This window comes from Haemaphysalis longicornis, unplaced genomic scaffold (genome assembly GCF_048455015.1).
Source record: "Haemaphysalis longicornis isolate Haplotype H1 unplaced genomic scaffold, Haemaphysalis longicornis Haplotype H1 scaffold_9, whole genome shotgun sequence".
NCBI classification, from domain to species: domain Eukaryota; kingdom Metazoa; phylum Arthropoda; class Arachnida; order Ixodida; family Ixodidae; genus Haemaphysalis; species Haemaphysalis longicornis.
In genome coordinates, this window is record NW_027526460.1 from 146,207,499 (window position 1) to 146,225,626 (window position 18,128).

The 18,128-nt window shown below is 44.7% G+C and overlaps 1 protein-coding gene across 1 annotated transcript in view; it reads left to right on the forward strand.

Annotated features, from left to right (window-relative positions):
- The first annotated feature begins 6,376 nt into the window (after window positions 1–6,376).
- LOC144151535 (uncharacterized) overlaps window positions 6,377–18,128 on the forward strand; it is a 37,872-nt gene continuing 26,120 nt past the window's right edge. Inside the window, exons 1-4 of the mRNA XM_077682625.1 lie at window positions 6,377–6,606; window positions 9,438–9,464; window positions 14,787–14,894; window positions 17,309–17,403. Coding sequence (XP_077538751.1) covers window positions 6,525–6,606; window positions 9,438–9,464; window positions 14,787–14,894; window positions 17,309–17,403 — 312 coding nt within the window. The 5' untranslated portion in view covers window positions 6,377–6,524. The remainder of the gene's footprint in view (window positions 6,607–9,437; window positions 9,465–14,786; window positions 14,895–17,308; window positions 17,404–18,128) is intronic.

Below are 18,128 nucleotides of genomic sequence, written 5' to 3' on the forward strand. Positions count from 1 at the left end.
GTCTTTGTTCTTCACGCCTAAAAAGGTTTACTCCCATGCGAGGTCCCTTACCTTAATATTTTGAGTCCTTCCTACACTCGAGCCTCCGGTCGACGAGATCCTTCAAATCGATTTCCCCATGCATAAGAATTGCGGAATCCTCCTAACATATCAACTCCTGGCCATGGCCGTAATGTTCAGTAAGTAAATAAGATCGCCCGGTGTTAAAATCATAGAAGTCACTATCACACACAAGTGATAAATTACTTAATCTATTAATTGGCCAGTAATGTGAGCCGTATTTTACTTTCTGCTGCCACCAAATTAACGGTGGCTAGTCACATAGTGGCCCAAGTAACACTATCTGGATGTGACACTAGATAGTGCCAAATCGAGATAGTGTCACTGTGTGATTAGTTCATGTGGCACTGCCCAGATACGTATAGTACGTTCTATCTCCATATAGCCCGCTTCTAGGTTCTCTGGCTGAAGGCGCAACAAAGTGCTTAGCGTTGTGCCAACAGGAAATCATTGTTCTTATGACTGCAAGATTATCGGGAGTGAACATTTAAATGGATTTGCTCTTTAATGAACCTCGCCAGAATAAACGAGAACAGGAACGTTTAGCACACGCGAAGTGCTCCAGGGGCAGTGTGCGGTCCAAATGATAAACTCTTGCAAAGCCATTCCTCTAATTTTGAAGTTCTGAAGAAGTTTGAAGTTTATTTTTATTTTCCCGTTTTAAAAGAGCGTACAAATAGTAATACCGAGGAGGTCCCGTAGTTAAAAAACTGTCGGGGGGACCTCCTGTGACAAAGTGCACAACGGAAAAGCGTAGAGTAGGCAACAAGTAAAAAAGACATCAAACGAAAATGAGCAAAAACAGGCAGAAAGCAATGCATATATGTATATACATGCATACGTACACATATATACATTCATTTGTAGCAATACAAAAATATGCACATAAAAATTGCAGTAAAAACGATTCGACGGAAGAACAGAAGCACAGAAAAAAATGGCGCTACAACAAAAACACGTTTATACATTAGGCCAAGGTAGATAATAGAAAACTTTTAAATTGGTTTCGGAAAAAATTGGGAGAGTGAATTGATTTGAGGGGGGTCAATAGTTCATTCCACATTGAAATGGCGGTGAATACGGCAGTTTGTTTGCCGTAGTTAGAGCGAATTTTTGGTAGAATTAGGTTATTGTGTTCTGAAAAGCAGGTGTGGTTGGCGTTAAAAAGTAACGACTGGTCGATGCAGGTGTGCATGGATTCATTATTTCTAGCGCGAAGGAGGAAACTGCACATTTTTATTTTATATTCAAACGGAAGGGGTAGGATTCGAAGGTCAAAATATAAATTCGGAGCACTGTCTCTCGGATGGCTGTAATTAATGATTCGGATGGCTCGGTTTTGCAAAGAAACAAGCGGTGATAGATGAACATCATAGGTGCTTCCCCACGAACCTAAACAATAAGTTAAATGACTGTGTACAAAACAGTTGTAAAGAGAACGGAGAACAGGCAGAGGAAAATATGTGCGAGTTCTAATTAGTACATGAATACCAAACGCAACTTTACTAATAAGTGACTTGATGTGCAAGTGAAATTTTAAATGTTTATCGAGGACCACTCCTAGGAAATGTGGTGTAATCTGAAGGGTAGATAAAATGCGTGCCAAGGCGGAGATGCGGGATTGAGGTAATTTGCTTATGATGGGAGTGAAAAATTATGAAACTGGTTTTGCTAGGGTTTATATTTAACCTATTGTTCCGGCACCAATCGGATAACCTTATTAAATCGTCGTTTAATTTTTTAGTTAGGTTCGAGAGGTCAGAATCGGCCAAATAAACCATGGTGTCATCTGCGTAAAGCATGCATTTTGAAAAATTTAAACAAGATGGGAGATCATTTATAAATAACAAGAACAACAGTGGTCCCAAAATGGACCCATGGGGGACGCCTACATTTAATGTCTTGTATTCAGAAAGTACGCCACTGCATTCCACAGCCTGAAGCCTGTCAGCCAGATATGACTGTAGTAAGGCTAATGTTGGTCCACAGACACCCAATGATTCTAATTTTGAAAAAAGAATATCGTGAGTAATGGAATCAAATGCCTTTGTGAGGTCGACAAATATAGCTGCTGCAAATAGGCCGCAATCAATTGATTGTTTCATGAAATCAGTTATCTCGATAAGAGCAGCCTCAGTAGAAAAATTAGGCCGAAAACCAAACTGACAGGGGCTCAGTAGTTGAAATTTGGAGATATATTTCCACAGCCTAGTTACAATAAGTTTTTGTATTAACTTGCTGAAAAATGGCAGTATGGTTATGGGGCGATAGTTATTTAACATACCACGATCACCTTTCTTATGAACGGGTACTACTTTTCCTTTCTTAAGTTCAGACGGAAAAACGCCAGACCTAAAAATATTGTTAATGACATGGGCGATTACATAGGAAATTTCGTTGGCGAAGAGTTTTACCCTAGCAGCATGGATACCATCCAATCCAGCCCCACAACTTTTTAGGGCTTTGATCACTTGCACTATTTCCTCGGGTGATGTGGGCTGCAAGTAGAATGAATGGGGACAGCGAGTGCAAGGTGCAAAATTTGATGTTGTGGTAGAACAGTAATTACAGAAATGGTCATTAAATACATTAGCTATTTCAGTAGGGTTACTAAAAACATTTGTGCCATCACTAACCTCTTTTATACCCCTGTCAGACGGGCACTTTCAATCGCGTTTGAAGTGAATCGCGATCGAGTTTTCGAGCGCGCTCGAAGCACTGCCGCTGCTACACGGCACGTTTCAATCGCGATCGAGAAGTTGCACGGGTTGCACTCGTGTACGCTAGATGGCGCTAACAATGTACTTGCGGCCGGCGTCTGGTAACTTCGTGCGGTCGTAGGTATACGTAACTATGTAAATATTACCTCGCGCCTATTTGGGTCAAGTTATTTGACACAATTTGTGGCGTTAGTTGAAGTTGTCACATTATGTGCCATTACTCAGCGGGGACGAGAGTATCGTCGCTTTCGTTCGATCGCGCTTGGAAGCCTCGATCGCGCTTGAGGAACCAGGATTGAGTTCGAGCGAGATCGAGCTCGATCGCGATTGAAACTGCCGTGTAGCATGCGTTCGATCCGGATTGAGCTCGATCCGGATCGACTCAATCGCGATTGAAAGTGCCCGTGTGACAGGGGTATTATTTCAGGTGTGTGGTGCGACTGATTTAGAAATTCCTGTATGACTTTCCAGTTCTTATAGGTATTGTTGCCATTTTTATTTATTTGGTCTAGATAGTATTTTTTCTTTGCTACTTTTAATAGCATGGTCAGCTTATCTGAATAAAGCTTGAACCTATTCAAGAGAGGCATATTAAATGGTTGGCGCCGAATTTTCTCAGAAATAAGAGGCTCTGGGTTATGATGCGCTCGCGAAGCTGTTTGCTGCACCACTCTGTACCGCACGCTGCTCCTCCGGGTGACAGGCATTAAAAAGTGACACCGACCATGAATGTTTATAAAAACCAATCCTGCTTTGGGGTAACGGTACCACATCCAGAGCCAAACTTTCATTCGTGGCCCTAAAAGCTTCCGTCGACCGTGCAGCTGCTCCACAGGGGCAGCGGTTGCGGTCCAAGTGTGCGATTGCGAAGCCATTTTATCACGTTTCTTAGGCAGGTGCTTATTGTCACAATTCGGCGCGCATTCGTGAACGTGGGAGGGACGGGGTACCCTCCAGCCGAGTGACGACCGGCAGCGTGCTGGTGGTGACGGTGACTGAACGCAAGCTGCTGTGCTCGGCGGTGTTTATTCGCCAGCCACACACAATGTTGCCCACCGAACCTGGTGGGGCCACTGAAATTAGCAGCCAACGAAGATTAGGGTCAGGGGGGTGCCACACACTTGTCACACTTATTTCCCCTGGTGTCTCCATATGATTATATGTTGCTGCAACTGCTGACGCTGCTGTTGTATAGGCATTGCTGACTTTGTAGTTTTGCAAGTTTGCTGCACTCTTGCCTGCAAATGCTGAGTTGGCCGAGGGCTTCAATGATGTCGTAGCGCAATTTCGAGGTAAAATGAGCTCGTTCGCCCAGAAACTCCTTACTGACGTGAAAGGGAAGCTGCAGGAAGCGCGACTGGATAACGCTTCCGTACGCACTAAAATTCTTTGCATCGTTGCCAGTTTTTACATGCGTAATGTCATTGTCCAAAAAGCGGATGCCCAGCAAGCTGAATTCTCCCCATAAAACAGGGCCCCGAAATTCGGAAAAGAAGCTCGTAGAAAAAGGACCGCCCAGATGGAACAATATTACAGAATCACTTGAATTAAAAGGAGTCCAAGATGCACTTGTACAAGATGTACTTGTACTCTGCACAAACAAACAAACAAACAAACAAACAAACAAACAAACAAACAAACAAACAAACAAACAAACAAACAAACAAACAAACAAACAAACAAACAAACAAACAAACAAACAAACAAACAAAGAAACAAACAAACAAACAAACAAACAGACAACCAGACAAACAAACAAACAAACACAGAAACAAAGAAACAAACACAAAAACAAAGAAACAAACAAACATACAAACAGACAGACGACTCTAGGGCTTTATTTTTTACGGAAACTTTGCCGTCCCTATTATTAACAACCTTAGCAGTTTTGTAATATAGTAGATAAACGTGATAATTCCACTATACACCTTAAAACTCCAGAAGATGTGACAATCCCTACTGACGCGTGTGCTGATTCCGACGCTGCATCTACTACGGAATACTCTTCCTGCTCTGCAACTAGTTTTCCCGACAATGTCAATCCTGGATATATCGAACCCAGATATATCGAATTATTGCATATATCGAACAGTCCCAACATCCCCTTGAAAATCCTATGCAAAAGAAAATATTTCATATAACGAATTATCGATATATCGAACTATTTTACGATCCCCTTGGGGTTAGATATATCCGGGATCCACTACGTCTTGTGTCACTGAGCCCGATTTGCAACGCAGAGACTGCGCTTGTCAAGCGCACTCCGGAAACTCGACAACCAGCCATTAACTGCGCAGACTGTTTTGGGTCACAGACGTTGCCCATCACAGTCCCAAAAGGCCGCAGAAACATTACTTCGTTTTCGGTGCGGAGCACGTGAGACCTCGCAATGTCCGCCCGCCGTCCGACGGTGTCTCCCCAAGACTACAGTGAGACACACGAGAGGGCGCTACGCGCAAACATGAGATCACATTCAAAACACGCCAGCCGTCGCTTTACTTCGTTTCATTTCGGTCCAATAAATCACACCATCTCCACGCCATGAACGATGCCGAGGGTGTGAAGCACTGGGACGCGACTTGTCTCGCGTGTGGCGTTTTTCATTTACACTGCACTTACTGTACCCCAACATTACACTCATCGACACTCATCCACACAACTTGCGTCCCAGTCCTTCGCAACCTCGGCATCGTTCACGGCGTGGAGATGGTGTGATTTTTTTAAAGGGCACAGGCTTGTTTGAAAGATTGTAGAGACACCGTGTACAATTTTTGATTCGTTATTTGGTTAGTTTACCTGTTCAGTTTAGGCTTTATTATCACCCTTGGGTTTGCTTTTGTAGTTACCTTGAATTTTTCTTTTCTTGCTCCTCAAGCTCTAGTCCCCGTCTTTTCAATACCCTTTCTTCCTATTTAAATCCCTACTTCCCCACATCCCATACTTAGGGTAGCCAACCGGACTGTACCCGGTTTAACTTCCCTGCCTTTTATGCACTGTACTGTCCTTCCTTCCTACACGCTTCAATTTTTGTCCAAAGAAACCCATATCTTTCGACGCACTAGGTATTACGCGCAAAATTGAAAAAACAAAATTTACTCGTCATGTGGTGTTACAATGTAAACTCGAAGTTCCTTATTAACACTAAAAATTACAGTTCTATCAATTTTAAGAAAGTGCTCCCTCAGTCGCTGGAGACAAGTTGGAAAATTGGGAAAATTGCTAATTTTTACAAATTTGCTACGAAGTTCTCCTAATAACTACAGGCCTGTGCCATTTACTTGTATCCCTACCACTCCCTTTTCCTGCGTACAAGGAGGAGGCGATGTTCACTCCATCAATGGCACGACTTGCGGATACAAGTTAATCTGATCTACGCCAGAGCAAAGCGATACGTGGCAAACTCTCCGTTGTGGTACCAGTATTGCGTGGACGCGCCCCGCTGTCTTTCTTGGTGAAAATTTGCGGCAAACTTCCGCGAATCAATGTTATCGAAAGTGCGACGGTAATCTTCAATCTCCCCCGGCGAGTTTCTGTCGGGCTCGAAGATCAGGGGGCAGGTGGGGGTGAGAGGAGGAGGCGGCGGGAGAGGCAGGTGAGAGTAGCCGGAGAGCGTTGTTGTCGCTGCAGGAGAGCCGCCGTCTGGTTCCGCGGCCGGCCACTTGTTCCGGCGCCGATCAAAGGGTGCTGCCTTCGCGCGAGTCGACGTCCGACCTCGCCCCTGCACGGAGGTCGATCTCGAGGGCGATGTCGCACCACGGTTTCCGCCACACCAACGTTGCTGGAGTATTGGTAGCCTTGGCGTTTCTGGTCGCCCACCACCCTGCAGGTAGGCACGCTACGCCCGTGCGTCGAATTTTAGTTTCCAAATTTCCGCTGCTCAGGGCACCGTTTAGGATAATAAAAAAATTCGCCCTTGAATCTTTTCAGAATTTGACCTCTTTGATAAATCGGCCAACGCAGCTTTTTTCGTTTCGTGTAGAATGCGTCATTGATATTTAGTACTGATATCGAAATGTCACGAAATCTGCAACCCACTGCTTTCGACTTATGCGCTCGAAGCTACTCTCTGTTTAAAAGCATAAACATTGCAGAGCTCCGTCATGCACTAAGGGACTTCTTAAACTGTAACGCTCAATTTGCATGCAGCCATGCGCTACCATTGCGGTCATGCTTCGTCTTCACAGTGTAGATTTTGATCTGAATATGTGGTTATTGGCAAATAAGCCGTCTCGAAGCTAGGTAAACGGCAAATCCTAAAACTTCCAATTTCACAGTTTTGATTACAAGCTACAAATAATTGAAACTTTTGAGGTTTTTCACACCCAATTCACGCTTGGGCATGAAGCTCGCCGTATTGCCAGGTTACGAAATAAGTTTGAACACCCGGTAAACATGAGCCGAAATCTGGACACAAACTGCATACAGCGCCCACATATGGTACTTCAGTCCTGGGACTCAGAGCTAAGCCACTGAGCCACTGCGGCGAGTGAAAAGTGTAGCTAGATAATAATAATTATGATGATGATGATGATTAGAGGCCCTCCCTTTGTATCTGGACGTCTGTTGTCAGCAACCGACTTTGCTGTGTTATTCACTTATTTGCCCTACCCTTAACTAGCATGGTGGGTTTGCTACCCCCACTGTCTCCCCCTTTCCCCCCGTTTCTAAACTCCCATCACCACCCCCACTACCTCATGCTCTTGCACACGTGTCCCCCCCTTATAATCTAAATTCGCATTACCTATATTACTCTTCCTATTTAAATTCTGCCGCGCCCGTATATAACCTCTGCTGCGTAGTGGCGGCAAGCGGTTCAAATGTAAGGTGTAAGGCTAGACTTGAAGGCTTTTTGGAATGTGTGAGGTACGGAAAAGCTTAACTAAACCAGTGGTACAGAAAACAGGAGCGTGCGTCAGGAAAAGAAAACCGCAACGTCGGAGGAATGTTCCGAGAAAGCGTTACGGAACGTAGAAGGTTGTAGACGTGCCTCGTATTCGTCACCCCGTGGGCTCACAGCTCCATTCTACATTGCCACGGGTAAGGTTGCGGGCGGGGGAGACTGAGGGAGACCATAGTTGCGGACGGGGGAGACTGAGAAAGTACGCCACGGCGAAAGAGGCTAGAGCAGCTCTAAATGGCCGCTCGTCATAACCGCCGTTTACAGGAAGCGGCTATGGATGAAGCTGCGTATACGGCCCGCGAAAGGAACATGAAAGTTTAACAGATAGTTCAGCAGCATATCAACACAAGGTCCTACTAGGCTTTCGCCTTCACATTCTTAGAAAGTTCTGATCTTATCCCGTAACTTCACGCACACAGGTTTTGTCCAAATTCGATTTCTTTAAGCTTCGTCATAACCAGGTAGTGTAATGTACAAGCTGAATGTGAGAAACAGAAGCGGGATGCGTTTCTACGATGTTCACGAAGAGTCAAAGGTAAACTTCACTTCCTGGATGTAACTCTGCATGTGAGAAGAAAACTTTAACGTATAATACCTGATGCACGACTGTCAAGGCCTATTCGTGGAAGCAGAATTCTATCTGCATTTATAGGTGCCTTTGTTTTTCACGAAGGGAAGTATCGAATATAGTTCTGTGCCCTCAACAGTCTTGCAAAAGCGGTGGTGTCTTTTTCTAAGGGGTACCTGTTCCTACCTAGCAGTTGTTAGTCAGGCTGACCTCCCAGTACTTTGCCTTTCAACTATGAAAGACGAGCATGACTCTTTCCGAAAATTCCGCTCTTTCTGCATGTGCTTTTAGGATAATCACCATTTTTTTTCTTGGCAAGTTGCTTCCCCATCGCCTCGCTCAAGTTGCCGTGTTCTCAGCAGAGCTGGCAGAAAACAAGGAGGCGCACGTTTTTCTTCCCTTACAGGATCGACTATCGTTAAAGGGACTCCAAAACATTTTCAATAAACCATTTCCCTCTTTCATTCGCGTCTGCAAGCATTGTGAAAGCTATAGTTATCGCCAGCACGGAGCGGCAGTGGGTCGCAGGAGATCCGTCTTCCGTGGCTATCGAAAGCGTTTATTGCTGCAACTGAAAGAAAACTGGCCAATAGCTCATGCATTGCTGCAATGACGCAATTTGAGCGCTTGAAGAACGCCAGGACCGGGAAAGAGAAAAATTTGTTTGAGCAAGTTTCTAGGTGACCTGGTGGGCATAGAGAAATAATTTTTGGCTGAGGTACTTTGTAACCCCCTATTCTACTACGTTCTGAAAGCATTTAGGTTTCAGAAAAAAGTTAAAGAAAGTGTTGCAGGGTCCCTTTAACGCTTAGGTCTACGTTCGTTTTTGCATTGTCGCCTTCATCTGCCGTCACACTACCAAGTGATGAATTTTCTTCGTGCTTGCAACGCTGCTTACTTCCTGCTCACTTCACGTTTTTTCTCGTCTATTGGGATTCTACTGAATATCATAGTGAGGTAAAAAAGAGAAATCCCAAAAGAGGAACACATGAGTAGCCGTTGTCAACTAAATAATATTTATGATCATCAACTTTTTCAAAGGTATTTCTCATAAAGCATGGATGTTAGGATGAATTAAAATTGATACCAATTAAGCATTTGCGATAACATAAAGACTGCAATGTCAAACAAAAGATGTCAGCGTTTCTGAAAAACAGATGTTTAAAACAATGTGTTCGTGATGTTTCAGATGCCACAAAGTGGGACGACCTCAGAGGTAAGTGCTAAAGAAGGCGCATGGCGGGCCGTTACACCATTTCAGGGCGAATGATAAGCCCAGTTCACCTGACATTTTTGTATGCATGCGTTCCTTGTTCTGAGTGCCGATTTGGAATCGATTTCTCGCCCTCTGAACGTTATTAAAGGGACACTGAAGTAAATTTGTCAAGGTCCTGTTTTTGCTTGCACTGCGTAGACTGGCTCAAAAAAATACACTTTTCGTCCTTTATCCGGGCGATAAGGCGGTATGTATTTTAGGCGGTATCTATTTTATAAAGCCTGAAAGAAAAAAAAAAACCACCATGGGCTGTTTGCGGCGGCCGCACCAACCAAAAGCAGTGACGTCAGTACAAAGTGCCATGTGATTGAACATGCCAAATATTAGAATTCAAGCCAGTTTCGGCTTTGGTTCAGTGAAACAAAATGCTTGGCCTCCGGCGTTGTGGTTGGATGGGCATTCTCGATATCTGTATAATCGCCATACCGCGCTTCTGTCATGTTGTCGGCCGTAAAATGCGTAAGATTAGCCTACCAGCACGGCTTGGAATAGTAAAATTCACTGGCCGAAGCGTAGGCAGTAGATGAACGCCGTCCGAGTCACCGCAGACGCTCAATGGCGATGCGTTTTTTCCCAATCTCTGAAGCTTGTCTGGCTCATGCCTGTATTGTAAGAGGCATGTTTACACCAGGCCAAGGGTCGGCTAATTCTGGACTGCGCCCGCAAGCAGTCGGTGCTAATGGCAACACCACTCACCAGTGCGCCAGTGTCAGTCTGCACGCGTTCTGCGAACTCGCGCGCGGAGCAATGAACGTCACAGCGCAAAAATGGCGAATTTAGTATAGAAAACATTTCCCCCAAACAAATAAATCAACTTAAAAAATGCACTACATGGGATTCGAGCTCGCGACTTGCAAAACAATATACTACCCAGTGCTCCAGACCACTCGGCCATAAGCCAGCGCTGGCGCGGGCCGAAATATGTAATGTAGACAGAGTTTACATTTTTATTTAGTGTTAGCATTCTAAGCAGCCTAGATGCAGTAAGTGCAGTAAGCGATAGTGCAGTAAGCCCCCCCCCCCCCCCCTCCCCTTCCAAAATTTTTACAAATAGCTCACCTCCTAAGGCGAAAAAGCGTTCTCAGATGTGTGGTCGTGCTGCTGACCGCTGTGCTAGTTCACCCAGCGCAAAAAAAGGGTATCCCGAACCCTGATTTTTCCCTGCACGATAAAAGTTTAGGTTGATTTTAATTTCTTGGTACCAATATTAACTTCGCTGACTCTTTTCCCGCATTCAATTCGCCTTAGATTTTTGTACTAACGAACCAGTCAGCGAAGCATCGCACGTGCGCTTGTGTGGAGCGACTTGGACATAGAGCTTGATGTAGTATACGAACTGGAAAACTAAAGGCACATTCTTTTTGGCACAAACGAGTCGTGGCTTAGTTTCAACTGAGCGAACGAATTGCCACGACCCGCCGGCCGAATAAACGCTGGGCCGACTGATTCTGCCGGAGGGTCGGCGAGCCGTGCAGTAGAGCCAAGCCATCTTGTTTTGACGTCATACGAAACGTCATAGGAAATCGGCAAAGAGGATGCAGATAGGAGGATGCATTTTCGAATCGATTTTTTTTTACTGATTACGTGTAAACGCAGCGACAGCGGTCGAACAATTGCCTAGAGTCTGCAGACTACAGTTTGCGCTAGTAATCCCGCAATGTCTACAAATCACTTCAGTGTCCCTTTAAATGCACTTAAAACTTCCTGTGTGCTCAAAGGTTGTAAAAATTAATGATAAATGTCGTAAGTTGTGCTACATGAGCTGGGCTTAAAAATATTTAATACGTTTTGACACGACCACCCAAGGCAATGTATAAATGACTTATTTATGGCAATAAACAACTGTTTATTTTTGTGTAATTTGTGACAACAAACCGTCCGGTCGCTGGCGCCCTCCCGTATGGTTCCCGTCGCGTGAGCAGGCGCGTGTGCACGTCGGCCGCGATGGGAAGCTAGCCAGAAAGGGGTTCGCGTGGAAGTCGCGATTCCCACAGTGTGTGACACAAGTGCTTACGTTGTGAGGAAAATTTGTATTAATACATCGATAAAATGGCTTTTTAGTTCTGCTTTTGTGTTGTTGTAACAAAGTGCTTTTTAAAAGCAGATTTACTATTGTCTATTGCTTACTATTGCCTACTAGTGACTATTATTGGCCCTGTTTCTTACTGCACTTTTAATGAAGTCAGAGCAGTGCTTGGGAAAGAATAGCGCCGCAGGGGAAGAATGGTACAAATGATCCTCTACCATCGGGTTGCCGCGCAGCATGGTTGGGATGCGCAATGGAATTGCCAAAGTTCTGATCACTGTTTGTAACCGACCTGGTAAAACGCCACCGAGGAAAGGAAGCTTCCAGTCGAGGTTCGTGTTGTAGTATTAAAATTTCCGACAGCTTTCACATTGAGTAGAACGGCTTTCATTTTTGTCCAGTGGTTGATGACACACTTGAAAAAAAAAAGAAAAAGAAAAACGCCATGAATTTCGAGGACAGAGTGAAGGAAAGACATCGCACGAGCCTTTACTATCAGCTTAGGTATTTATTGCGATGGCGACAATATATACACAACAGCAGCGATCAAAAGGTAACGAAACAAGGGAAGAAGTAACAATGTGGAGCTGCGTGGCGGAAAATGCGGTAGTCAGGCAAAAATGATATGCCTATGTCAGTGTGCAAGCCCCTTTAGGCGCAGCGTTCACTTTTGAAGATAAAACTAGAAACGCATTCGTGTAAGGTAAACAATTGTTAATAAATCTACCACAGCTACAGAGTTTCTAGGCATCCAAGTACCTAATATCGGCGTAAGAAAGTGCGTGGTCATTTTTTTTTTGTAAATCGCGAATGCTTCGAACGTACTCCTGTTATGGTTAAGAACTGCAAGCTTGTCTAGAAAAAGTCAAGTGGCGTTCCTTGCAATGAATCCCCATAATGGTGCCTACGAGTGATCACAGGGGGTTTGCATGATCACGGAGGCAATCATTCACACAGCTGCGATCTGCCCAATGTAGGTCCGGCCACCGAAATACCACCCTTTACTCACACAGGACATGCGGTTTGACAGGCCTTGACACATGCGGTTTGACACAGACTGCCCAATTTACCTGGAGTCGAAAAAAATCACTTGGCGCCTGGTGTGCCCACTACTTTCTCGAGCTTGTGCTTGATACCATGTATGTACAGATAACCGCGTGCTTTGAAAAACCGAAGGGTTTTCGGCAGCGTCGCCGAAGCACTTTCGGTTTTCCTTAGCGCACGTTTATCCCGTACGCCCACGGCAATTGGCACAGCATATCTGAGTTTCTTGCGAAGCCCTCCGCGGCGGCTTAGTGGCTAAGGCGTTGCTAATACGAAGGACTCCAATTTGGTGCCGGCCGCGGGGTCGTTTTTTTTCGGTGGAGGAGAAAACAAAAGAGCGCGTGTGTTGAGCTTTCACTGCTCTATTGATATCACCAGATGTTCTAAAATAATCTGTACTCCTTTACTACGGCGTACCCACGTGGGCGCGCCGTAGTTAAACTCCCATGTTAAACTCCCAAAATTTGACTTTAGTGCGCTCCCTGCGAACCAGGGTTGGTTCACTCTCTCCTGAGAAGTGCGCAGTTCTAAACCGATACAGGGACACCCCAACGCGGGAAAAATTCGAAGACTTTGCCATTTGCTCAAAACCGCCGTGTTGCGTCAGCAGCCCATCTGTAGCACTTTTTGGCGCCGGGTTTAGGTACGTAAATTTACAGAACTTTGCTGTTAGCTGTGGAATCTTTGTTGATGACTTTATAGCTCCAGCCTGTGTATTGATTCTTTTATGTTCACCAACGAACGCTGTGCCTTTGAGCGCGTGCGCGCTGACATTGACATGCCAGTTGTCCTGACTGCCGCATTGTCCGGCGCGCTATACTCTCCAGCGAATGGCTCGTTCCCACCGCCCTTTGTCACCATTGATCGTTGGTGTTCGGTATCTATTGTCGTCGTGGAAATAAATACCTTAGTTGACAGCCAGGGCGAATGTTGCTTCTTTCACTTTTTTCCTGTTATGCGCGCTTTTTTATGCAACAAGAATGAGGACTCCACGGCTGCGAGCCTATTATTGGCCCGGTTTCTTACTGTACACGAGCCCTTTTGTGCTAAAATAAACTTTGCTGCTTTGATGGTTTCCCCGTTAGGCGCAGGATAAGCACCATTGTTTATGTACCATACACAAAAACAAAGGGTGCTAGAAGAAAAAAAATTCACGTCTGCAGGCGTTCTATTCAATGCAAGACGTGCGATGTCAACCGTAAAGGTTCGAGCGGAATTTTCCACTTATGCTTTCAAGGATGCCTCTGTCTATTGTGACCATACCTCGGCAAAGTTGGCGCGGCTCACTCAAACTCACTCACAAATTTATTTTGGAATCACTGCTCACTCAAAGACTCATTGCTGAGTGACACATCTGCGCTCACTCAAATTCAAACTCACAGCATGCACAAAGCCCTTTTTTGGCGCAGAACTCAGTCGGGCTCAGAACTCAAAATGGACTGAGAACTCAAATGCACTCAAAACCTTAATGTACTCAGAACTCAAACTGGACTAAAAACTCAAAGTGAACTCAGAACTCGAATGTACTCAGAACTCAAAATGTACTCAAAACTCAAAATGAAGCCAAAACTCAAAATGAACTCAAAAATCACTATGTACTCAGAACTCAAAACAGACTCAGAAATTAAATGTACTCAAAACTAGAAATGAACTCAGAACTCAAATGGACTCAAAACTAAAAATTGACTCAGAACTCACTCGCACTCAGTCGGACTCAAACTCGTTCGGGCTCCCTCGGCTCAAACTCACTCAAGCTCAAACTAACCATGCCACACTAGCCTCGCGCTTACTCAAACTTAAACTCACGCGTGAATTTTAGTCGAAATGAGTCTGAGTGAGGGGACTCATTAGTGAGTCCGCCAACCTCTGGTTGTGACAAAGGCAGTGATTCGCCATGGACATACTTATGATCCAGTAAGTTTTAACACTTGATTACAAGGGAATGTCAAGCTATTAGCATAATCTCATCATGAATTATGAAGAAGAGAAAAAAAAATTTGCAAGGTAACCAGCGATTGATTCCTTTTGAGTTATATGAAGTGGTTAGGTTTCGTGTAGTGAGGGTAAACACCTGATCATGCACGACAAGCATCGTTTACACTGTACACGCTTAAGCTAACTCTAGGTCAATGCTACACAATTTCGGCATTGGGTACTCCCACAGAGCGAATGCGTCCAATTCCCTCGCGCAGTGACGTGGGGCATGAGGAACTGGAAGGCTGGTGCGTTCGCCCAGATGCCCTTGACAGCGAAGCAGGCCGAGGACGTGGGCTTCGTGCGGCTCAACGACCGCTGCGCAGGTAAGCTACCTGTTTACAGTAAACCGAACTTTTGTTTTGTTTCGTTACTTGTTTATTTAGTTCTCTTTAGTCGCTACTTGTTTGCTCTTTTTCTTATCTTTTAACGACTGTATTTGTTTGGCGGTAATTTTAAAGCCATTCTGCAAAACGCGACGTCGTTGTAATTGTCTGGAGCAGAAAATAGCAGCCGCTGCCAAGGGTAAATAAAAACACATTTGAGTTTGGATGGGATTTCAACCCGCATTTCCGCAGTAGAAGCCAGTGGGTTACCACTTCGCATTTTCTCGTTTTTCAAAACAGACGTCACGGGTAACACAAGAGACGTCACAAGAGACGTCACGGGTGCATTAAAAACCGTCGGTGAACTTCGCCTGACGGAAAAACTTAAAATAGACATCGGACGTACAGAGTCCTTCTAGAACAGGTAACCCTTCTAGAACAGCCTTTTGCAACTTATGCTCTGCAAACAGCAAACTAATACTATGTTTGAAGTGCTTGCTCACTGTCAGCGTGGCGCACCGTCATCTTCGATTTCCAAATGGCATGCAAGCCTAGAGCCGTGATGAGACCATATGGCATGCACTGCTGTCGCTAGGTGCATAAAGGAATCGTATGCCTTGTGGCACTGGAACCTTAAAGTCTTTACTAAGGGCCTTTCGTCCCCATTCATTAGACACTTCATTGAAAAGCGTACAGCTAAAAACCTGATAGAGTCCACTTAGGGCAACTGCAGCTTTTCTTTGTAGACGAGAAAATAAAAGTCAGCAGCGAACTTGACAGCAAACATAGTAAAAATGTTCGCAGAAAAGGGTTAGTTGCATTCCGTTAGAACAAAAAGTGGCTATCAAGCCGACGAGCATAAGCATGACGTAAACTCGCAAAAAGGGTTATTTCAACTTGAACGCTCCCATACCGATGACCAGACGAAAGCGGCAAGCACAGGATTTATTTTGCACATGATGTATTTTCTGAATAGGAACAATGTTCGTCTGAATATCTTCAAGAATAATGGAGGACTTGTAGCACGTATCGCAATTTCGCTCTAAAGAAAACTTTGAAAACTGCGGCGCGTGCGAAAACAGACAACGCTAGACCCTCCCCCCTCCCCCCGTTGTCTTTTCGCACAGCCTCGCCGCCTTGAATTTGTGGTACCACGGCTATCACAATGGAAGCTCCGATATAACGCACTGTGAGCGACCAAGACACGTTTTCAAACACTAAGGGGGCTGACTCCCCCTAACTACAAAAAAACCTACGCACTTTTCCAAATTAACATAAATATCAGTAACGCGATAGAAATTTTTCGTTATTATTGTTTTGCTGTCCTTATTACATTATTGCTCTCCTTGACACCACATAATGCTTCCACGTCAACCGCGTACGTTAAGAGTCTCACCTCACTCGATTGGAGTCGAAAGCCCCGCAAATCACTACAATTAATTACCCGCAAGCACAAGGTTTCAAAAAAGTATATAAAATCACAGGGGGGGGGGGGGGGGGGGGTTGCACGACATCTCCGGTTCACAGAAGATGCCATTAAATGGTATTTTGACAAACGTGAGCCATTTTTGCTATCAGTAGGCCGGTACTGTTTAAATGGCGTATTTCTCCTTTGTTCACATACAAAACAATCACGAATTTTATGAGTTACTGTCATTGCCACACTGTTTTGATATGTACCTATATACAATTTTGTATGAAGCAACGTCAGGATCACTGCGGTTGCTACATATTTTATTTTGTTGATGTATCTTATCTAGATATTACTTTATAGTTTACCTATACGTTCTAATTAATCAAATATCAAAGAAGTTTATTTTTCGCCATATATACAACGAAAAAAAGGTGGTCGGAGAAAAAAGCCTGTTCCAGAAATAACTGTTCCAGAAAAGCCCGGTCATCTAGGGGCCAAGGCTGTTTCGCTCTTTGTGAACGAGTTTTTGTGTGCGCTGCAGGGATGTGTACCCATGAATGTCGAGTAAAAAATTTGATTTATTTGTTCTTTGGTGGTTGGCCCCATAGGAAGATAGACGAGGCCCTGAAATTTCAGTTCTGAAAGCACGCTCCCTCATGCGCAGAATAAAGATACCAACTAGCCAGAACTCTTACAATGTTATACATAACATCCTACAATGCGAAAGCGGTGCACTGACATTCGCCTTTGCAGATCACTAACGCAACACCCTAAATTTTGTGACAAATGTTAGCCACTGTTTGTTGCCGCTAAGATTATTGTTTATTCTCGCTAGACAGAGGCCTGCGTTCACGCTCCATATTTCGAAATAACAAATAATAAAGTGCCACGCCTTTCCGTCTGTCTTGTAAGTTTTCTGGACATACAATGTCTTAGCCTTGACGGCGCTTTTACCGCATCGACGTGCAAAGCTTCACTTTATTCTCTACTGTCCTGGCAGGAACTTTTCATGGTTACCGGTTCATCAAAGACGAGGACCCTTCCGTGGTGCTCCTGTACGATGTGAACGGTATCATTGCAGGCCTGCAGTCAGGGGTAAGCATACATCAATTTTTGATTCTTTCTAAATTGAGGACTTGTGTTTTAAAATGATATTGCCGAAGCAAACTGTTATAAGGACTACATATGCGGTGGGAAACCTTTCCTACAGATTGGTAATTTACGTATCACATGGGATCCGTTCACAATTGTTTTGCGTCTGCTCTGTCTCGTTTTGAACGAGTAAAACTTGAAGGATCGTTTATATCTTTACCATTAAGGATAACCGCTTCAACTCTACACTAGCAACCTCCACGAAAAAAAAATGGCTGACGATTACGATACTCCTGAATGCAAATTTGAACGCAACTGTTTAACTGTTTTGACTTTACAAAATATGTTAAGCCAAAGATTTTCAGATAAACATTTATGTATGATTACAGACCATTTTTATTCTTTACATATCACTCCTGTCACGCAGCGCTTTGTTTCCATTGATGGTATCGGTGGACGCGCTCAGCCCATGCCTTAGTGATTGCGCCACCGGTGAACGCACGACAGCGCGCGCTACTCTGGCGCCATGTCGTAGCGGGTCGCCGCCGCGGAGCACGTCTCAAGCACAGAATCACATGAAACAACGACGAAAGGTCGACGAACAACGCCCGGCGGCGCCTGCCCGACGTGCGGCGGGGGGAAAAACGTCGTCCGCCGCCAATCTAGCTGGGTTCGAAAAGTTCGTCCGGCGGAGAAGCGGCGGCGAAGCGGCAAACCGATGGAACCAG